At 46.6% G+C, this 23,838-nt stretch overlaps 1 protein-coding gene across 2 annotated transcripts in view; it reads left to right on the top strand.

Moving 5' to 3' along the window:
* GAB2 (GRB2 associated binding protein 2) overlaps positions 1–23,838 on the top strand; it is a 92,947-nt gene that overhangs the window by 45,854 nt on the left and 23,255 nt on the right. For both annotated transcript variants that reach the window (XR_007902973.1, XM_051778617.1), the window contains exon 2: positions 7,085–7,385. Coding sequence is in view for 1 of the 2 variants with exons in the window: in XM_051778617.1 (XP_051634577.1) it covers positions 7,085–7,385 (301 nt within the window). In the remaining variant the exon portion in view is untranslated. The remainder of the gene's footprint in view (positions 1–7,084; positions 7,386–23,838) is intronic.

Genomic DNA, 23,838 nt, shown 5'->3' on the forward strand with positions numbered 1-23,838 from the left:
CCAACCTCGCTCTCAAGACAGAGCCAGCTTGAAATTAAGGCCAACTCTGGAGGTAAATCACATCACTCCTGGTCTTGTCCAGGCAGGTTCTGAATATCTCCAAGGCTGAATATCACCCCATCTGGATTTTTTTTTGTCCTACCTCTCACTTTGAAGCCTTTTCCTTGCATTTAGTGAAACTTTCCCATTGCCTCTCACACTGTCCCCATGCTTCTCCCAGTAGAGTTTGGCTCCATCCTTTCTACACCCTCCAGACAGGAGCACTCCTGGCCCTCCCCAGGGTTTCCCCTGTGTACCTCTTTCTCAGACAGTCACAGCTTGTCTGGTGATGTAAGTACAACCTCACTATTTGGTATTTTGTTTTTCTCATCCTTAATCAGGCGCTCCTAAGTCCCATCAGAAATGCTATCAGTGCCCTCGCGTCCCAGAGAGAAATCTTTATTTTCCTAAGATTGATCATGCAGCACAGAGCTACTGAAATCTTTCCAACCAGAGAGCTCCCATAAAATAAATATAAAGGGAAATGTTTTCCACATTGTGTCACTGCTGTGTCGCCCATTGCGTTCGCAGAGGGTGGAGGTGGGGAGCAGGTCCTCCAGCTCACACCAGTGTACCTTTAGCTCCAATCTGTCCCAAACCCTTCCTTCCCTGGTAAGCAAACATCTCTGGTGGCAGGAGCTGTTTTTGAAGCTTGTAGGTTTTTAAATGGTCTTGCAAGTAGGTTTTAGTCTGTGTTTGTGCCTCACCTCCTTAAAACCCCATCTCACCCAGCCGTGAGTGATGCTCGGTGCAGGACGTGCTGCCCTTGGGTGAATTTCACACGTAGCGATTCAGCGTGTGCTCTGAAGCCTAATTACACCTCCAACACCGGGAAAAAAAATACCAGGAGGGGAGGTCAGTTTGACAGCCTGAGATACACACTGGGTTGGGGTTTTTTTTCTTTGTATCACCTTCCCTCAATCCTTCAACAAGGAAGAGCCTCTTTGTACCCCAACAAGGTTTCCTGTGCCCTGCAGGGTCTTGCCATTGTGGTGCGACGTTATTAACGCTGCCAATCAAGCTTCCCCCAAAGCGATGCTGCTAATGAACTCTCTGTGAACGTGGCCACAGCAGGCATGTGATTAGCAGGGAACAGTCTCCATTCCTTTGAACGGTGCGAGGAGTGGGGTTGGGACCTCTCTGTTCCCAGCACCGTGTGGAAAGGTGCTGTGTGCGGGGAGTGGGCAAGGAGAAGGTGCTTAGAGAACAGTGTGGGGGATCTGAAAGGGCAAGAGTGGGTCTCAGGGAGCTCCTGCTTGTTTTTGGGCTTGGGGACATAGGGGCTATGTGACAGCAATCAGCCAGCAGAACTGTTACCTGAGCAGACATAGGAGGCTTCCTTGCTGCTTACAAATCTACTTCCAAGTCGCATTTCCTTTGAGTTAGCACTAAGACAGGGAGGGGAGAGGTGTTCTTGCATGAATAATAAAACCAACATCCTTCTGTCCATCAGATGAGATAAAAAGCCCCCAAGGACACAGAGGAAGACAACATTATTATACAGGTCACCAATAGGTTACTCTACAATCCTCCTGTGTGGGGCTTCACTCGCTGATGCTGGTAGCACCAGCCACAGTAGGGGATCATGTTCCTTCTAAAGGACTGCGGGGATGGGTTTGCTAGGGCAGGATCAGCTCCGGTGCTGGGTAACACAGTACAACAACTACTGTCAGTGTAATTGTTGCACATGGCAAAAACGGTAACACCACTGAATGGCCCAAGCCACCCCAAAACATGCTCTCAGCATACCCCCATTATTTCTGTCTCCCTTTCCCAGGGGTGATCTTGCCAGGATATCTAAAGTGGTAGCAGACTGGAGAGGGCATCAGGGGGACACAGCGACTGGGAAGAACAATGAGACCTTTCCAGGCACTGCAGTCCTTCTCACATGCTCCTGAAGCGTAAACTCCTCTCTGCCACACCAGATGTGCCAGGAGCCAGAGGGCGAACGTGCTTGATGGGGTGCAAGACCACTTTGCACTGCAGAGTGAAAACTGGGGGGTTGTTGGCTGGGACAGACTCTTGGCTTTCTGTAGAGATGGTGGCATCCCCACCAGCAGCTGGTGGCCACAGGGACACAGGAGCTATCCTGCACCACCTAGAGCTTCTCTGGCTCTGAGCAAATCTGGGACACAAGCACCTGCTCGCCCTGCCGTGGGGTTTCCTCCTTGAATCGCTCACTCTGTGGCTTCATCCCGGTGTGAGAAATTTGCCTGATGTCATGGCTAGGTCGCTCATCCTGCCTGCCAGCCTGGATTAGACCCTGTGATTTGTGTCAGATCAGATTTTGGAAGGTTTACTTCACATTGGTGGTGTGCAGTGCTGGTGGGCATGAAGTTGATGTCAGGGAGAAAAGGAACAGGGCAGAGAGATTTCCTGGGAAATATATATTTCTCTTCTCCTTACATATGCTATAAGGGTGTGTTGGTAAAATTTATAATATTTCACATTTGAGAGATCTGAAATATAGGAGTTTATCCTGATTGTAAGAACATCCCTTTCAACTCAAAGCTAACAGTCTCTGACTGTTTCCAACCCCTCACTTCAGAGCTAAAATAATACTGGGTGGACCACTCCTATAGGCCCCACCAAGAGCCATCTCTCCATATTGTCACTATTTGATTCCTTCTTAGGATTGTGGCACTTGGCAAGCTCCTCGGGGATGGATACCTGGCTTTACTAACATTGAAATTACAATTTTCCTCACCTCCTTTTTTTTGGAAACAACATGTAGGCTGGATATCTGCAATCACTTTGCAGAGAATGGGGAATCAGAAGGGAAGATGCTGTCCAAATGTCCTCTCACTATAATCATAGTTAATAAAGCCTCTGTCTGGCCTGTCCTGAATTGCATTTGGGTACTTGGAGGCCCCAGATTCTCTGCCCTGAGGCCACCAGCTTTGTTACAGCATTGTGACATCAGGACAGCCACAGGGGACATGAGGGACCTCATTCAAGGAGTGGTAGGAAGATAGTATGGTGGTGGTAGGCAGATGGTATGGTATGCTATGGTGTGGTATGGTGTGTGGTGTGGTGTGGTATGGTATGCTATGGTATGGTATGATGTGGTGGTATCTCAGTTGCTCAAGAGCAGCCACTTCCTCACACAGCAGAAGGGACAGGAAGGGTCCCAACCACTGCCTGAGCCCCCCAGAGCATCCCTGCCAAGCACACTCAGCCAATGAACCAGAAGCACAACTTCATCTCTGCCAACCCAACTCTCCATAAAACAACCAGCTCCAAGTAGCATCCAGCTGGAAAGGAGTCAGTTTTGTAAACTTTAACTTACCACAGCACTGTTGAGGTGGAAAGCAATCAAGCAGCAGTTACAGTTCTCAGTACCCAAGGAGGATTCACATTGCAATGGGAGCATGATGGATGGGCATGGGCATTTTTTTTAACAAAAAAGAAATACTTGCCAAGTGTCAAAATATTTCTCAGTGATACTAAGGGCCTTTGGCAGCTGTAATTGAACTGTGAAGGAACCTGATGCAGGCAAAGGACCACACAGCTGGAAGTCTGTGCTGCAAAGGCACCAACTCTTTTATGGCTCTTAAGCTGTTGGCCACTCTGCATTGTAAAGCTGTTAAACAAACACAGCCCTTGGCTCACACCAGTGTTGGTGAGGCACACTGCTTTGGCAGGAGTGAACTGATGGCCACAGGGGCTGCAGAAGAGCTATGAAGAAATAGAAGTAAGGAGAGAAGGAAAATTCAAGTGGAAGAGGAAGTGCATGTTGGTCATCACAGCCCCATGCCGGGAGATGATGATCTTGGAAAGAGCGTATGCGTTCACATGGAGTTGCATCCTCCTCTGGTTTGGCATTGTCTGAGATTGCTGTGCACATATGGATCACATACACCTTACTGCTGTCATAGGTGGTGATCAGTAGACCCTTAAATCACCCTCTTGCAGGAAGGTGATATGCTAGGGAAGCCTAAATGTGGAAGATTTGGATGGTATTGATAGCTTTTAATTGGTAAATAGGCAAGCTGAGCCCTGTTCCTAATGAAGACATAGGAAATCGACAGGGAAGAAATAAAATATGCTTGCTGAGCTCAATGTTCAAAAATTCAAAGAAATGGGGAAAATCTCTATAAAAATAAGGAGGTTCCTGGCTATTTCTTTATTGTTTACTTCTCTTCTAGTGATCAGTGCTTATTCCTCTGGCTCAGAAGCTGATCTTAGGAGGCAGGAACGGCTGGCCTTGCTGCCGGGAAGTGTGGTGGGAGATGCCTCCAGCTGTGCTGCCTGCAGCCACCTGTCCAGGACAGGCACTCCAGAGGCTGCTGCCATGAGCTGTTTCTGGGTCAGAAGCTGTTTTAGAACACCAGTGACTCTTTATCATCAGGAGGGCAACCTTGCAGAGGTGGACTGGGTGGTCATCCCAGGCTGATGGGTTGCTGCCCTGTCCAGTGGTCGCAATCCTCCAATGATACTCCAGCTCCTGAAGCTTCCCAAGAAATTTTGTGCTGACAAGACCCGTTCTTTCTCAATCAGCCTATGTTAGAACTTTTTCAATACCACCAGACTGTGGGTGTTATACTATTTTCTCTGCCAAATGTTGACTGTGTGGGGCTTTTCATTGCTATCAGACAGACCAAAGAGAATTGGAGAACTTGTGACTCTCACATTAGTGATTAAAAGAGAAGCTGTGGTAGCATCATTTGCCTTGCTTGCAGCATTTCCTCCTGTTTTTCCATGAGAACTCTAAATTCTGGAGTCTGGTTTCTGTACTTCGTGGATTTTTTAATGCAATGTCTCAGCCATGAAGGGATGCTGTAAGATTGCATTCCAAATGGTTGGAAAGCAACGAGCTAAGCAGCTGGAACTGGTATTGGATGTGTCTTCATTCAGGTGATGGTTCATGTGGTTGCACAACTGCATCTTCTTTCACTGATGTATGTCCATGTCTTAGCCCTGCTAAGTGGCTGCAAAGAAATAACTCAGTGCTAACAGGAAGAAGCTAGTGGGACATTTTCCACCTAGAACTAGAAAAAAAATGTTCATGAGTTTGTTTTCCAAGGATTTGGGTGAACCATTTTGAGGAGATAGACTAGCAAATTATTGCTGCTGCCTGGTGAAATTGTTTTTTTCCCTCCCTGATGGACACAGCTCTGCTGTGTGTCTAGCTTTTCATCTAAAAACAGACATTTTGATGAGAAGTGGGTGACTGTCTCCTAGATTAAACTAAAATCTGCCAGCCTTGCACGTCCTCCTGCTAAGCAATTTGCTGCTTCGCTGCCTTTAGAAGATTGCACTGAAGTTGCTTTCCTGGCACCAGGACCTGGTTTGAGAATTAGTGCAAAACTAATTTGGTTACAAATCTAAAAGACACCACCAAAAGCTATTTTCAAGCCTTTGAGAAGGATGGTGTGAATCAGACTGTTCAGGGAAAACGTTGCAGGCATTTCTTACCCTTATTACAGCCACAAAATTCTCCAAAACTGTGGGATCCTGGTGCAGCTGGCTGGCTGAGTTCTAGCACGTGTCCCTCACCAATATGCAAAGCCTCACAGGGCTGTGGTCAGCACCCAGGGAGCATCATGGAGGACCCAGCACACCGCTCACCCTGCTGCCTCTCTTGGGTATTAAAGATGTTTGTGGCTTTTGGTTCTCCTTCTTAGGGACATCATGTGCTTCCTCATCACCTAACCTCTTATAATCATATGAATTCCAAAACTGGTTACATATATAAAAATTTAAATGAGGTAAATCTCATTACAAAAAAAAAAAGGTCCACAACCAGAGTGGGATGGTGGAGATCATATTGGCATGCTTTGGCATCCTTTGGTTAAAACCAAGGTGTGTGTCAGGTAATGCAGGAGCACTGGTAAGGTAATAATCCACATCGCCCCAATCATCCACATGCACCTCTCAAACCTTCACTGCCTTCAAAGACATCCTGAACAAACTGTTTTTAGGACCATGCTTAGATGTAGTCCTTTCCTTCCATAGGCCCTGGGACCTGAGGCCTCTGCAAGGCAGCAGACCTCTTGCAGTGGAGAGCAGCTCAAGGTGGTCCCTTAACCCATGCGTCCCTCACATAGGTGCCATGATCCTCATGCAGAGGACACCCCAGAAAAACCCACTGTCCATCCCATAGGATGGGGAGTTACACCACACAGTTTTCCATGTAATTTAAGTTTTGGCATATTATCATTGTGGTTATTCCCCCTCCTGTGGGCTCCCAGATGCATTTGGCATAGGGAGAGCAGTAGGGCTGCAGCTCTCAGGGCCAGGGCTGATGGCTGACATTTATTTTACTGATTTACTTCAAGCTCCGTAACCCTCTGAGCCCATTCCATGAGTGGTTTGGCCAGGGGCTGCCGTCAGCAGTGCTTGGAAGAATCAATGATAACCTTTTTCTTTGCTAAGGAGTTACCTACGTGCCAGGGAGGCAAGGATGCTGAAAAGCAAACGAAGCTTGGATGCTCCATGGACCTCCCTGGCATTATTCCTGATATTTAAAAAAACAAACCAGTTCCCTATTGATTTTACTAGTCTTTCTATCCTGGCATTTAAACAGAGATGGGATTGGCATGGTTGGTATCTGCAGACACATGCTATGATACTCTCAGGAGTTTCTTTGAAGGTCGGACCACCAAGGGTGCTATGTCCAAAGTGCTTGAGCAACTCCAAGCTGCTGAAAGGCATTTTGGCACTGCTATGGCTGGTATTGCCACTCCACAGATTATTTCACATCAAGGAGAGAAGGGTGTTTGGGTCCTGGGAGCATGGCTGGGCTGTAGGGTAGGAGCAGGGTTGCTCTGAGCCTCAAGACTCTGAGCCTTTTTGGGGTCATCTTATGCTACAATACTATTTCAGTATTTAATTCTCCTGGATAACCAGTGGGATTTTAGTGTTGAAATGAAGAACTGAGCTGAGTCTATGCACCTCTTGCAGGGATGTCCTGAGCAGTATCCCGAAGCATCCCATGATGGAGAAGTGTCGTGTCCCTCTGTGTCACCCTGTGCCTAGTAGTGGTTTTTCGCTCTCACAGATTCAGTGATGGGATTCATGCTTCCTCTTTTCTTGGTTTCAGGCATGGAAGAAACGCTGGTTCGTCCTGCGCAGTGGTCGGATGAGTGGCGACCCCGACGTCCTGGAGTACTACAAAAATGACCACTCCAAGAAACCTTTGCGTGTGATCAACCTCAATTTCTGCGAGCAAGTGGACGCGGGCCTGACCTTCAACAAGAAGGAACTGCAAGACAGCTACATCTTTGACATCAAGACAAGTGACAGGACCTTCTACCTGGTGGCTGAGACTGAGGACGACATGAACAAATGGGTTCGCAGCATCTGTCAGATCTGTGGCTTCAACCAGTCCGAGGAGAACACAGGTACCATGAGAGCCATGTCCATGGCCAAGAGCATCTTCTGGCCTGTCCTCCTAATGGTGCCCAGCTTCTCTTTCAGATCAGACCTGTGGGAGGGGAGTTCAACCTGCCACAAGGCTGGCAGGGCTGGAGTGGGAAATGGATGGGCTTCCTTGAAGCTTGCCTACTTTTGACATTTGAAGCAGAGCTGGCTTTGCTCCTGTGAGCTACCTAAGTAATTTTTACCCCCCATAACTGCAGACCATGGAGTCTCTTACAAGAAGTTGGTAGGGCTTGGAGACTTTTTTAGCTGCAGCCTTTGTCCCCATGTGTCACTGAAATGCCATTGAGAGTGATGGGGGGCAGCAGTGAAAAATACTCCTCATTCAGAGGTTTCAGTCCCTTGGTGAAGTGGAGGGAGAAGCTTTATGGTAACCATTTTCCTCCCCACTGCAGTTTTCTCCACTGCTGACAGGCTTCATGTGAAGGACAGACACATACCCCACACCTACATCCCTGTCTCTTCCTGGGACCCTCTGGGAAAGCGCCCTCTGGGAGGGGGAAAGAAAACCCCACATAGTTTTGTGCAGTTGTGGGACCTGTTCTACCGGTTATGCTTCAGCATCCAAACTCGATTGCGTTTGGCAAGCTGCTGCATTAAGCAATGGTGAGCTTCCTCTGCTTTCCCAGTACCATGAGGTCACATATAAATCCTGAGGGAGATGGGATGAGGAGTTGAGCCTGGTGTGCAGTACTGCAGTCACCTGCCAGTCCCATTATACCTGGTAGCACCTCTGGGCATCTTTGCTTCATCTCATCCATGATCCAGTCTCATCCAAAGGGACTCCAGTCCCATGCTCTATCTGCATGAAACTCCCTATAATAACATCCAGCTTGAATCTGTTTTGGTCCCTTGTGGAGCAGCTGCCATCCGCGGGAGCTGAAACCCTGCCAAGAGCTTGTCAGGCAGGACAGCAAACAAAGCATCACAGCAGCACGGATGCAATCTTCACTGGCTGACGCATGAAACAGGATGTCACCTTGGCAATGGGTGTACAAGTGGTAGAAAGGATCCTTGATAACGTCCCCAACCCGGTCTTTTAGGGAAAGGTCAGGCTAAATAAATTACATACCGTTCCAATATCAGCAGCGCAGCCCTCAAGGTTCAGCAAAATTGTTCAAGCCCCCTTTTTAGGAGCTGTTTTGTTGCAGGATTTTCCATTTTGCGTGAGTTCAGTTGGGGGAACTGTTTTTCTTCTCATTTAGTAAAACGAGCTTTTAGCCCAGCGGCAGCAGGATCGATACAGGACTTCAGTGAAATATAAATCTGTGCAGCAAAAGGAAAAACAATCTCCTGCTTGCAAGTACATCTGTCCCAAAGGGCACACAGGGATCATCAGGCTGCAGAGATCTGAGCACTATTCCCTACAGGATCATCGAGTGACATCAGCAAAAGAGGAACAAAAATCCCTATTTGTAACAAAATCACAGCTCGTTAATGCTTCAGGGAAAGTACCCACTTGAAACAGTACCCAGCTGCCAAAGCGTGATTTTCTGAGTAAGCCAAGAGAAAGCCTACAGGGGTGAATGCAGCAGATGTGTCCAGATGCTGCAGCAAAGAGGGATCATGAATTATTCAGAGTTTGTGCTTCGCTTTGGCTGTTGCACGGGTGACCCCATGCTCACCTTTCCTTCACCATCCCTGCTAAGTAATGGCAAATAAATCATCAGTTTCCCAGAGTAGATAATGTTCATTTGAAGGACCCATGGCCCAAGGCTGGCTGGAGAAGTTGAGGGATCATTGGAGTGGGATGGGTGTGGGAGTCTTGTCCATCTTGGCATGTATGAGCCCATCACCTGCCCTTCATGACGGGTCAGCCAGAGAGAGAAATAAAACAGCTGTAGCAATGTTTGTAACTGCTGTGTTCTCTCTTCATCACCTCCTTGAAGTCTTGGGTTTATGGGTAGGAGAGGATCAGAAGTTTGCATGAGATTAAGACAGTTCCTGGGTAGAAATAGATCTTGGGATACTTGGCATTTCGTTCTTCAACCTTCATCCCTTCATCCTCAAGCCTCTCTGTGCCTTGTGGCCTCTGCCTTGGAGAATGAATGAATCGGTAATCGGAGGAACCAAAAAGGGGAGGAAAAGGTAACCATCATGGGCAGGAATAGCTCCATGCTAATTGTAGCAATTAATTAACTAAACATCCCTCTCCCAGCAGACAGTCAGCATGGCAGAACGAGATCAGAAACTGCTGGGGAAGTCACTGTGCACATTTTTCTGGTTGTACTTGTTCCTGGGCGTGTGACTGCTTTATACTGGCCCAAAAGCCTTGCTGGGTCTGGCTACACAGCCAGGCTGTTCCCAGCTGGATTGTATTCACATCCCAGCCGGGTAAATTCTCCATCACTGGCAAACACATTACTACAGCTGCCATCACATGCGCAATTACCTCCTCCTCAGAAGGATATCCCACATCAGCTGAGTCCCAGCCACTGATCACTAGTTTGATTTTAACGCAGTGGTGATGGGGGACAAACTCATTATCTTTTGGGGCAGTTTGGGTAAAAGCATGTTTCACCAGCTCCCTGTAATGGTAGGGAAAAGACAGGTTTTCAGTTGCTTTTTAGCACAATTTAGTAAGCAAATGGACAACCTGGATGCAGCTGCATGCAGTGATACAAACTAGCTGCAAATCCTCTGCACCGGTGTGGGACCATGTTTGGGTGCTGCCCATGCTCCCAAAAGGCAAAGTGATTAAAAGGCTAAACACCCTTTGATGCTTCTTTCTGTTTGCAGCTTGATGGGGGAGTGTAAATATTCTGTTGCTTGGTTTTCATGTTAGTCCTTCATATCCTGTCTAGACTGGGGGACTCTCAGGATTAAGAAATAGGCTGGACTTTAGGGCGGTTTAATGTCGTGCTATGGTTCACTGCTGGCTTTGCTGATCACCGGCTGCGTTACACATCTGGTTTGGCGGAAGGAAGCTCGTTTCAGCCTCAGAGGCCTAAATGTCAGTGAAGTGGTGGGTCCTGCAGGCTGTCCCAAGGAGCAGCCCCAGTGGCTTTGTTCCCTGCCCCAACCTGAAAATAATTGCAGATTACATCTGCCAGGAGAAGGGAAATTAAATTGATTCTGAAGTGTTTATCCAGACTGTGGCAAAGCTCTTTGTTGCTGTTAACACCTATTTACTTTGAGAGCTAATTACTATTTTTGAACAAGCAGAGCCTTACAGGATCCTGGCTCCTCTGTGTGTCTGAGAAAGTCGATGGTGCTCAAGGAAAGTTTCTCCTGTCTCAGTGCTACTTTTACACTGCAGTTTGCGCTGCTGCCACCTTGATTATTCAAATACAATGTGGGGGAGACCTGCTGGAGACCCTGAGCCACAGGCTACATGAGAAAGGCAGGCGTGTGGGTATTTCAAACCATCTGCATTTTCCCTGCCCTAGTGGGCAGACAGCCAGGACTCAACTGTGAACTGTATTTTCTCATATGCTTTGTTTGTTGAAGTTAAAAAAAAATACCAAATCCCACTAAACATATCTCATGTGCCATTAACCCTTCCCAGAGCTGATGCTTCAGCCAAAACTCCTCCTTGTCCCATCCCCAACACGACAGAGACACAGCTACGGAAGCCTGTAATTTCATTTCTTGTGAACCAGTAAGTGACTCTGCAGTGAGATGTCCTTGCAGAAGTCCTGTGCACGGATTAGTTATTTTGGAGGAGTCAATAACTTTATTAACTTTATGCCAATTTACTGTGCCACCCTCAGCACCTCCCTGGAGCTCCTCTTCCATCTCCTCCATGAAGAAAGGGCTCTTTCAGGGGCTTGGATTCATGGGTGCTGAGCAAACACTCACAAGAGTTTAAAAGTTTATTCATGCACTGCATTAATGCCCCTGTGCTAGAGGTTTAACCCAGGCATGGAACCAAGGAAGGGAATATTTGTGGGTAAGTAGGTGTCCTTGCTCTGAGCTGAAAGCACTCGGAGAGGGTGAGGTAGGCTTGGGAAAAGGATGGCACTGGGCTCTCCCATCTAGGACTTAATTTCTTTTATTTATCTCTGCTTTCTGCAAGGGAGCTGCTCCACGGCTGTCCTGGGCTCTGGCTCACTCCTTGCACCATCTCCAAGGCTCAGCGTTGGTATTTTGCATTGTGACTTGGATCAATTCCCAGCAATCCTAAGTCTTTTACTGTCTCGCTGAACGCAAGTCAGGGCTGAGCGTTAAAGTTTAATGGAGATCTGAGCGTCTCTCCTTCCTCTTTCAACTCAGACGTGCTCATTCTAGCAGAGTTCAATGGATTGACGTCTGGGTACCAGTCACTTTCTGCTCACATTGATGAGATCTATGCCTCACATGCATGGTCTCCCCTGTGGATCTCTTTGTCTTGATGCTGCCCCAGACCCTCCACCAGTTGCCCCCTTCCAGCCAATGAGAGCAAATTTATTGCTTTAGTACCCATTTGACTTGCTTTGGCTGGGGGTCCCATATGAGTTGCTGGCTGGTTTCTCCCCAACCTGCTGCCTGCAAGTCTGTCTTGTGAGCCCATTTGGCTGCCCTTGCTCCCTTCTCACTTCTCCCCCAAAAACAAGTTTATCCCAGCATCAGTCCAGTGATGCCTCCAGCCCCATTGGTTCCGTGCAGCCGGGATTGCCTGGGTGTTTGCCCAGCAAAGGGAGCTCAGGGTGGACTGGAGAAGAAAACAACACTGAAGACTTGCTGGGAGAACAGGAGCTGTTCAGAACTGAATGAAGAGGCTACAGGCAGCAAGACTAGAGTAAAAACAAGTTTGAACATCATATACCACCCACCTCTCCCAAACACGCCTGAATCACCAGTGTTCCCCATCCCTGCATGCAAGAGCAGGGCACCAGGAAGCCCAGGCAAGGTGACAGCTCCTGCATTTCTGCCACCCGTGCCTCTCCCATGGCCAAGCAGAACTGAAGCATAGGGGAAACACTATTGACTGCCACAACACCAGGTACTTCCTTGCTATTGTGTGCAGCACACGCCTCCTTCCTTCCCTGCTTGTGCTCTGGAGGAGTTACAAGCCCAGCACCCTGCCAGGGAGTGTGCAGAGGCTGATGAATGTCAGATGATTAATAGGGCCAAGGAGGGATATGTGGGGGTGTCCTTGTGTCCATGACAGCACCCAGGCCCTTATGTGCTTTGTTTCGGTGTCTTCAGGCAGCACTGCTCCCTAAGGGCAACTAAGCAGGCAGCCCCTTGTGGAGCCAAACTGGGCCAGGACTTCACATAATCATAGAATGGTTTGTATTGGAGGGGACCTTAAAGATCATCTAGTTCCACCTACCTGCCATGGGCAAGGACACCTTCCATTAGACCAACTTGCTCAAAGCCCTGTCCAACCTGGCCTTGAACACTCCCAGGGATGGGGCAACCACAGCTTCTCCGGGTAACCTGTGTCAGTGTCTCACCACCCTCACGGGAAAGAATTTCTTCCTGATATCTAACTTAAACCTGCCCTCTGTTAGTTTAAAGACATTCCTCCTTGTCCTACTCGACTCTTCAGCTTCTTCTGTTAACATAAGTCAATTTATCTTGACTCCATCTTTAAGCTCTGGTAGGGGTTATACTTCGTATCAACTCACTTTTAGACCAGTCTGTCCCCCAGAAGACAGTAAAACATTTCACAACAAGCAATGAGCAAGATTATGGTTGAGTTGCGCTTGACTCATGGGATGAATGGGTCATATCTGGTTGGATTCTCTTCATGTATCCCACCTTCCCATGTCTTGTTCACCGACATAAAGATCTAATGTTCCCGGCCCCATTCGGGACTTGCAGACAGCCTGTGTTGGGACAGAAGTGTGGAGTCCTTGAGCCCTTTACTCTCACCCAGTGTCCCACCATACATATAGGTGTAACCTTTTCCTCAGTGTTCCCGTCAATACTTTCTGCACTCAGTGTCGTGGCACTTCCTCTTTTAAAACACCTTATGTCATGTCTAGACCTACTGCTTGCACACCTAAGGGCATTTGGATCAACTTCCCCTCATCCTTTTCTACTGTGTTCTGAGTGTTCCTAACAAGGGAAACAGCTATGGCTTCAGATTCACTGTGGGAGGACAAATGCAGATGTCACATCTCAGCCCTAGGCTTCACTGATCTTTGCTGGAATGGATGGGGGAGACCTGGTGACTCCAACTCACTTTGCACCAGGCTCATGGTTGAACTTCAGGTGCGTACAAACGCCTTCTTGCCCAAGTCCCCGTTCATCCTGCCGCTTTAAATTTGTTCCAAACTTCCCTGACCCTGGCTTTCCTGCTCCACAAACAGCAAGTTATTTTAAGATCTGACACTGTTCAGCTTTTATTTCAGTGTAAACAATACCGGAGATGGAGTGGTATTGGCACAAAGGAGCAGCTTGAGAGCAGTTAAGTGCCTGCTGCCTTTTTCCCTCCTTTTTTTCCTTCACTCCCTTTGGAGATGAGCTAGTTCAGGTACTGATGAGTCGGCTGAAGAGCAGAGCACCACTAACAACTTGGAATTTGCTTCCTAGAAGACAGAAACAGGGAGAGATCCTTGTTGAGCTCTGCCAGCTGGTCAGGGTCTCCTTGCTGTGATTCCCTTGGTAGTTTGGAGAGGGAACTGATGCCACTGAGACATGTGTGGGTGGTTATAATCTGTCCACTTTTAGGGAGAAGGTGGAAAAATATGTCTAAAATGAGGCAAATCATTTGCACCCTGAAAGTACCCGTTTCTTTCCTTTCGCTCTCCAGGAAACTGGGACAGATGAGTTTACACGTCCGCTTTCTAGACTCCAAAAACTCTGCTGAGACAAATCCCACCTATCTCAGGATTGCTGTCAAGACCTTTGAGATATCTGGATCTTCAAATCGTGTCATTTGTAATCATTTCATTTACACCAGATGAGGATCAACCCCTACTATTCTGCCATACCTTATTCTTCTTGCTGTACTCTGCTCTCCATCATACTGTGTTACCAGAAACATTGCAGGATCAGAGTCAGTGCTGCAGTGCTCTGATGGTCATTGTTCTAAATGCCAGCGTCAGGTTTCCTGCCCATATAGGTGCCAAGAAAAGGACTGAGGCAAGGGTGCAGAGGATTTTAGCAAGGGAAAAGGTCTTAAGGTATCTACGTGATTAGAAAGCCAAGCTTCTGGCTTCAGGGTATCTGACATAATCAAATCTCAGAGGTTTTCAATGCTAGGATCAAGATTTTCTTCACGGTTTGGGTTTTGGAAATGTAGGAATTTTTAGGATTTGCTTATTTAGATGTTTTTATTCTGACTGTGGACATTTTGAAGAGGTGAGACTGAAAAAAAGCCAGAAGATATGTCAGCCTTGTGTTTGCAAACCCATGACTCTGCCATCCCAGAGAGTCCATTGGGAGATAAGTGTTAGTTGAGCCTCCTTTGACCATACCCAGCATTGATGGGAACTGGCAGAGAATATGGCTGTTCATGGGAGCACCAGGTTTATAGGCAAAAAATGCTCTTATCTCACTGCAAATAATAAAACCATCAAACAGCAAAAAGAAAAATTTATGCTCAGCTTTCAAAAAGGACAAACAGCCAAATACGCCAGTTCTTTTTGACTGTTTCCCAGCTGGCTCCCAGCACAAGGGTGTCCAACTGGCCTCTTCTGAAGATAAATATGGAGCTGGAGGACTGGGGCCTTTGGGGAAAATCCTGCCCTTTCCTGGCCAAAGTCCCACTGGGTTAACTGAGCTGGGGCTGGGATTTGAGCTGGGAGAGGAGGAAGAAATGTGAAGTTCAAGAGGTTTGAGGTTTTTTTAGAGCTAAAAGCATTGCCCAGCCTTTCCAGCACAGGTTTCCTAGCAGAGATTGACAAGCTGCATTCACGTCTCAGCCCTGGCCAGAGCTGTCTACTGGCCAGGTACCCAGAATCAGAAACACATTTAAAATAATTCTTTGTTTTATAATTGGCTTTTATCGCTATGAGCCCTGTGCGTGTCAGGTCGGCTCTGTTAGTTTAATGGGCGCGGAGGAATTTTTAGGGTGACTTACTGACCGTGGAAAAATGAGCATGGCAGATGGTATCAGCATCGCATCAAAAAGCAAAACCATGCAAAGCCCTCGGAAACAAAAACAGCTGATGGGCTTGGAGCAAAGTGACCGGCGAAGCGGCGCTGTCTGAGCAGAACTGAGGGAAGGAGGGAGAGTTGAGGGAGGCATTTTTGGGTGTCAGCCAGCTGGGAGGAATACATTTGTATTTCCCAGAGGGGTCTTGGGACTGTTGTAGCCCGTGTGCCCCAATCATGCTGCTTTGGGATTCATGGAGCTGCCATGAATCTGTGACCACAGAGCTGCTTGGGCATCAGGACAGGACGTGGATCTGTGGGGTGATGACCAACACATAGGAACCAGGCTGGGAAATGCAGTGCACAGAGGACCCCAAAATGGGTGTGCGAGCAAGTTGAAGGACAAGAGGAAAAATCACTGTGACCTTTGTGATTGATAATTTTCTGGCAGTTTTTCACAACATAGCTCTTCCCTCCCCCCTCCAAGTCAACGTATTTCCCCATTTCTTCCCTCCACATATTTCACATTGTTCCCTCCAAAGCTTTGATGGGGACCATGGTTTTATGCACCCTGCGCACTGCTTTGTAAAACCTGATAAAAGCCAGGACAGATTTAGGCTCTCATTTCCCGGACCCCAATGCCTGTTTGTTTGCTGGTTTGTATTGCTTTATATTTCCAATTAAAACCAAGCCTGAGCAAAGGGAAAGATTTCTAAAGCCTTTAAAGCCTCCAAGTGAAGGCACATGGATCAGGAAGGAGACATGAAGCTGTCGATTACTGTGAACTTTCCATGACACCACTCAGGGTTTGTTTCCAGACTGATTTTTATTTATGAATGCAGTAGCATTTATTACTGATTTTATCTATAAAGATAACAATCCTTCCTTAGGTGGTTTCTATGCCTCAGTTATAATTACTGCCTGCTCCTCAAACATACTTTTGAGTTATTTATTGTGGTACGATATCAGATCTGTAATGTTGGCAATTACTTAGGACTGAGGGGTTACACCTGGTCTGTGGATGCCCCATGAGTGCCCTTTCCATGTCCCAGCTCCCTCCATGAAGGCTGAGAACATCTTTTGGGGTCCATCTTAGTGTAGATGTAGCCAAGAACCCTCTCTTCTGGTATGCAAGGTGTTGCACAAGCACTGAGCATAAAGGCAGCCTCTGCTTGAAGGGATTCATCACAGAGGCACAGAACAGATATGTTGGTGCATCTTTTCTCCTGTCTGTAGCCATTCGCTACCAGAGGCAGCTCAGTAATGGTACCTGTTCCCTCCAAGATGGGAATGGTCCTTAAAGGGAAACTTGGCTGCAGCTTCTGTAAAACCTGTTTAAAAATGAGACTGTCCACGAAAAATGAGATGTTATTTATCTCTCCTGTTCCCCCCTTGCTCAGTCTGCTGCTTCTCTGTGTGATTCAGACCTAGAAGGGAGTTACAGTTTCCTCCAGGCATCGCAGAAGCAACTTTGCTGTTGGTCCATGCTTACTATCACTTTAAGCCACAGAGAATGAAGCAAATACTTAGGGCTGCGTGGAAAAAAAAGACCAACTCCCACAAAAAAATAACAAAAGCAACCAACTTGAGTCTCCATCTTTGGAGATACTCAAAACCTGACTGGACACAGTCCTAACCTGCTGTAGCTGCCCGTGCTGTGAGCAGAGGATCGGACTAGACCATCTCCAGAGGTCCTTTCCAAACCAAATATTCTGTGATTCTGTGATTTTTATGATCTTGCATTGCAGGGAAATACCAGGCTTCAGAGTATAGTGAGAGCTGAGATACCTCAGCAATCCCAGCAGATAAAAACGGAGTTGTTCCCTGTTAACATCACCAGGAAGGTGGGAGGGCAGAACACAAGATGAGACATTGCCTCATCTGAGTCCATATCACAGCATATCCCTTGGCTCTGGGTCAGACCAGCCTCATGTTTTCTTACCCTTTTTACTCTGTCTGATGTCCCACATAGTCTTCCAGCTGCTCTGTGGTGGGTGAAGCTCTGGCACATCTCAGCCCTTACTGGGGGTATAGCTTCCTTTCGTACTTACTGGGTTGTTGTCACATGCCGAGGAATGTGTCTGACTCGTTTGCACCTTTGATTGATTGCCACCCTTTATATCTGTTTATTAGGATGGAAAATAACATTTCACCTCAAAAATTTCATCATGTGTTCTTTCAGCTCCACATGACCTAATCCCATCCCAGCCAACACAGCTGCTCATTGCCCAGTTTTGGTATGATTACCTTCCATCATTTCACTGCCAAATATATAAACTGCCCCTGTTCTTGTATGCTGTGGCTTTTGAAAGTAAGCTGGAGTGGAGGGACTCATTGCATTAGCTTTTTTTTTTTTTCATAGCTGACAGTGAATCCTCTTTTTGAAGTGTTGGGCAGGTGTCTGGGCACTCGCAAATACTTCATCACCTGTAAAAGTGTAGTGAATGGCTGTTACGCTGCCTGTGGCACCATCCTCACCTTTATCTCATGGCTGATCACCTGCGCTGCCAAGCACCACCTTGTTTGACATTGCTGTCTGTGTAAACCATTCCCTCAAGCCTGCATATGCTTTGCACAGACTAAACCTTGATGTAAAGCCTTTACGATGGTAATTATTTTTGCTGGCTTGCCATAACAGTTCATATTGCTCTCCAATGAGTCATGATGAAGCCTTTCAAATACCCACTTGAAATCCATAAATTCTGTGATGAATCTTTTCTGCTGCTTGATGGTTGCTTTGATGATTAGTGTTAGGGTCAAAACCTGGTCAACACATGGTCTTCCAGGTGAAAATAAAAAGGGACCTTATAAAAAAGAAGGAGAGTGACTTTTTACATGGGCAGATAGTGAGAGGACAAGGGGAAGAGTTTTAAACTAAAAGAGGAGAGATTTAGATGAGATGTTAATAGGAAATTCTTTACTGTGAGGGTGATGAGGCACTGGCACAGGTTGCCCATAGAAATTTGTGGATGCCCCTTTCCTGGGAGTGTTCAAGGCCAGGTTGGATGGGGCTTTGAGCAACTTCCTTTAGTGTAAAGTGTCCCTGCCCATGGTGAGTGGATGGAACTACGTGATTTTTAAGCTCCCTTCCAACCCAAGCCATTCTATGATGCTATGAAAATGCTGCCTTCCTTTCTTGAGATTTGTCTGGAAAAAATTCCTGATAGAGCTGAAGACTTTGTTTTTCCAGGAGAGCTCTGTGGTGCCTCTTAAGTCTAACATTTTTATTTTGTTTCAGTATCTCAATCCCAGTTTCCTGACTTACATGGATTTTTCTCATCCCCATGACACTAAGAAAAGGGCTGGATTTGTGATTTTCACTTGAAGCTCATTCGTGCTTTTATGGCTTTATTACAGGTTTTAAATAACATCATATCCCTTCTTTGGCATCAACGTAATGCCTTACGAGCATCTGAGATCCTGCTGGCTGTTCTGTGATGCTCCAGAAACTCACTTCCATAATTTCTGCTACCTTTAAGAAGAACTCAGAGTACAGACTTGCAAATGCTTTGAGTTTCTTTGGCATGGTGCTGGAAGGACCATCCTGTCCTCTGCCTGCCACTAATATTTTTATGGAGATAAATCCATGTTGTCCTAGTCCTGGACAAACAGTGCTTCTTGTACGCTGACATATGTCAGTAATAAGAACACATGCTAATGTCTGCTGTCTCCTGGTGCCGTTTGAAGGGAAGGCCAACCTGTGTTCACAGAGCTGTATGACACAGAGTGGATTGTTTTGCAGATAAAGTGGCTTAAAGAATTAAAACTGCCATGACTGCAAGAATGCCCTCAGTTATATTAGATAAGTTAAAATATTTGCTTTAATAAGGTTTATAAATGATGAAGTGACGCACAAATGAGTTTTCCCTGTGGGTGCATTGCCGCATGAGTGATCCCTCAGCTGAAGTTCTCAGCTGTCTCCAGAGCAGTTGGTGTTGGAAAGCTGGAGGAGGCTGGCTTCTGGTCTGGTCTGGTCCCAGTAATCCCTGCATTCCAGTGGTTGTAGCCAAAATCCATTATATCCTGGCTTATTCCTCCCGGCATCTGTGGAGAGAAATGGGTCTAATGTACTGTGTATTGGTCACCAAACAACTTTTCATCCCATAGATGAAAGATGATGATGATGGTGATGAGATGGGCACCAAGTATTGGATCTCACCCAGATCTGTCCCAGCAGCCAAATACACTAAGTTCAGACATGAGTCATCTAGGTAATTAAAATAAAAAATAAAATAAGTCCCATTCCTGTGAGGAAGTAAGAGTGCTAAGAAGGGGCTTGTATGGAGTCTCAGCAATCTGGGGAAATGCTGCCCTTGCAGCAAGCAGAGCAGGTGATGAGCCCAAAACGAACTCCATTTCAGAGGTGGTGAAAATTCAGCTTCTTCGTTTTCACTCTCTCTGTAATTCATTTTCGTACACTTTCAGCGGCAATTTTGATTCACACCTTTTCATTCTGAATTTGAATGAATTTCAGAAAAGATCAAGAATTGCACTTTTACATCTAAAAAGCACATGATTACAATCTTCAGTCGAAGAGGGGCAATCCACCCCCATAAAACGATCTACTCTGATGAGAATGAATTGGAATACCTTGACCTTCTCCCCTTTTACTTAAAATTCACTTTTACCCTCTAAAGGTTTCTTGTAATTTCTGGCTTCAAGCAATCCCTTGGTAAGCTCCTATTTTGATTAAATTGCATTTTCCAGCTGGAGGATGTCAGAACGTTTTCAGCTGGCCCTAAGCCAAGCACAGAGCATGGGCAATGCACTGGGCAAGAAGATGCAGATTTTGGTCTGGGTGCTGGTACCATCTGTGGTGTGTGCAAAGATGGGTGCAGCTGCAAGGGTGGTGATGTAATCTGATACTTCTGGGGTTTAAGGATGGGCTCACTGCAGTTTGTGAGCTGGTTTGAGAAAGGAAGAGGAGGGTGAGGAAATGCTGAATAAGCCCATGGAATGGTTCCCAACCCCTGAGCAAGCATCAGGGCAGAGATGGTTTGCTCTGGTCTTCAGATGCCAGAGGATATTTTGCTCCTGAGTCAGGGGATGAATGCCAAAATCCAAAAGTATTACCCTGAAGGAGATTGTGATAAATCTGCCTTACTTATGTCTCCTGAGGACCAAGCTCTACATTACGCTCCACTGCACCACTAAACCCAGCTCTGCTGCTGCTGTGTGTTAAAAATAACCACAAAACCAGCCCATGCTTTAGTGCACAAGGTTCAAACAGCAACATCCATACGGGGAGTTTGCTCCACTTCTCAGTGCAGAAATATCCAGCAGGGAGAGACTTGCTTGTGCATGACCAGATGTGGCAGGGAGATGGAGGGTGTCCGGGTGGAAACACTCATGCACGGAGAAAAGAAAAACAAGAGCATAAAATGGAACTCAACTGGTGGTGACCAAAGTCTATGAGGATGTTAAATCCAGCAGGATTCAGGACTCCATCCCAGTCTGCATTTCCTTTGACCACCCTCAGCTCTTTCTTGGGATTGACCCAATGGGATACAAGCCATGATGAATGGGGAATGTGGGGGCAGGGACAGGACTGGAGCTGACCCTAACCCAAAAGCACTTGTGGGAGAAGCTGCCAGCCCTGCATTTCTGAATGCAAATACCACCCTAAAGTATTGCACTGCTTTCAACTCATGCCAGTTCTTGCCTTTGGCACAAGCCATGCTCCCTAGTCCCTGCCAAACCAGTACAGATGTTTTAACACCCACCGGAGCCCAGATAATTACAAACAGAATTGAAAGACTGGTCAGAGTTGTTTTCTTTTCATTGCCTGAACTCTCAACCATTCTCAAGCAAGATGCCTCCCACTTTCTGACGTTGCTTTCAAAGACATTTTTGTGGGACACATTACTAATACTAGTTTTATTATTAGGGGAATGCCGAGAAGCCCCAACCAGGATGAAGATCACACCATACCCGCTGACCGAAGAGTGAAACGAGTGCGGGGAGGATTTTCATGGGAAATCAGAGCTAGTTTCTAACCAGTAGCTTTCCAGCCATGGCATTGCAAAGCTCAGCTTGTTTTCAAATGGGTTTGGGGAGTGTTTTGAATGGGACAGAACCATGTGATGGTAGGCTGGTAGGCTCAGGTCAGAGAATGCTGCAGGTCCTTCTTATTGTAGATCCTCATGGGAAACGGGGCCCATCATGGAGAGCTTGTGAGCAGAGCATCTGAGATGAAGGAAGGAGCAGCATTTCCTGTTTTAACAGAGGGAAGCCAGCAGCAAACACTTCCTTCCTGATCTGTTCTTGTACAACCCTAAGATATAGGAGTGTGCCTGTGATCAGGAGCTCTGTTTCCTCAGGCCAGTTGCAAACAGCCAGGTTTGAACTTAACAGATGAGAACTGATTCAGCATGAATGAAACCAGTTGTCATATGCATCTCCCCTGGGGGCACTTACAAAGCATCTGTGGGGAGGAGGACCAAGAAAGCCTCCTCAAGCTTCACTCTACATGAACCACGTCCTCATCTCTTTTCCATGAGGATGCTTTGAGGTCCTTCTGGACATGCAGGTTCATTTTGTCCTTGCAGTTGTTATCACAGGTGTTAACTGCTTGGGTGGAAACTGACGGGCACAAGCTGGTGGGCTCAAGCTGTCTTCATGGCTCTTCCCTCAATTCCTGCTGCAAAATTCCTCGTCCGCCATGCCTAGCCATGAAAATTTCCATCCAACATTATTCCAGTTCGTTTCTGGTTGCTGTGGAGACCAATTTAAATGAAACTCTAGTATTTTGAAAGAGAATATGAGTCTAAGTCATTTGCGATGCAAGGTCCCATGCTAATAGCATTAGCATATTATTTGATTATGGCAATGTGTAGGGAATAAATTCCAAGTCCTTTTGCCATCATTGCATCTTAAAAGAAGAGGAAGAGAAAAACCTCTGGGCTTTAGCTGATAATGAAGACCTTTACTGCATGTGAACTCCTGATTTCTGAATGCATAAGCTTTGGGGGTCACAGGCATTTTTAACCTCATGGCAATGAGGTTTTCTTTTCTTCCTTGCTGGAAGAACCTTTTCTTTCTCTGCTTCCACTGAGCACTGTTAATAGACTGTCTAATAAGCAGGACTTGAGTTTTTAATGATGGCCAGAGAGATCCAGGATGGCTTTTTCAGCTGTTTGCGTCTTTGCTGGAGTGTTGGTGTGGAAGAGCCCAGCAAAAGAGCAGCTGTGCAAGGCAGAGGTTTTTGCTTCTTGCATTTTGCCCTCTAACATCTCAAGAATGGCATCGCCTTCAGTATTTCTTCAGATGATTCCAGTATGTGGACAGAGTATGTCCATACCCCTGAATGGAAAAAAAAAAAAACAAACAAAAAAACCACATGGAAAACCATTGCAGAGAGACTTCTTTTGAGAGAAGATGCTGCAGAGATGGAAAAGGGAGAGCTGAAGTTTCCACGGGAAGAAAAAAAAGCCAAACTATTTCATTTTTTCTGTCACCATCCCTAAGGGCATGTTTTGTGGGGTTGAACTGACCCTTGCTCACACTGACCCCTGGGTCACTTTGTCGCAAGTTCAGGGACACAGTATTGCAGCCAAGAGGGTTAATGACTTCTTTTGTCTCCTCTTTGGACTTTTGCAGTTGATGTGGCTGATACTGCCCTGTCTGAGCATGATGGGCCCCCCCTGAAGCCATGTGAGAAATTTGGAGCTCTACTGCAACCCAATGTCCCCATCTTTGCACCTACCCGTGCGCAGCACCCACCTCCCTTTTCTTGTAACTCATCAGCTAAAATACCACCCATGGAGCAAAAAATAACATTAATCCTGTATAGAGGAGAGAAAAATGGGGCCAAACTCCTGCAGTTAGGTCCCATGCATAAGTGCAGATGCACCCATGAAGAAGGAGACTCTGAGAGGAGAAATTTGGGGATCCTCTTTCTTTCCCCATTGCTACCTTGCTGAGCGATGGTGAAGCAGACCTGTACCAATGCTGCTGTTTTATTGACTCCCCGACAAACTGGGACTTATAGTGTTTCTTCCCCCAAGGTAAGGTAAGATCGAAATAAATTACTTCTGTAAAGAGCTGGGAATGGCAGTTCTTCTATAATACAAAGTGCAAATATTTGTGCCTCTTGTGCGCTCCTCTGAATAGAAATGGTACTAAATCATGCATAAGTAAAATAGGTTCGCATTTTCTCCTAGTGAAAGTTTTCCTCTGCTCTCCTGGAACACTAAAGACTCCTGTTGTCATAAAAAGGGCTATAAAATTTAAAGCGAGCCGTTAAGAAGGGCTGGCTGGGATTAGGCTGGGGTTCATTATTTCTCCTTCTCCATCCCTGCTAAGTGAGGCGTGCACACATGTTTGCTCAGGCAAGGGAAGGTGCCCACATACTGCTCACAGAGAATGATAAGAGGATGAGGGGAAATTTGTTCAGGACCTAAAAGCATGTTTTTCCTGGGCTAGGAGAAGTCAATGGTGCACCAG

Source organism: Manacus candei, unplaced genomic scaffold (genome assembly GCF_025592945.1).
Source record: "Manacus candei isolate 608988 ecotype Guabito, Panama unplaced genomic scaffold, ASM2559294v1 h1tg000014l, whole genome shotgun sequence".
Taxonomy (NCBI): domain Eukaryota; kingdom Metazoa; phylum Chordata; class Aves; order Passeriformes; family Pipridae; genus Manacus; species Manacus candei.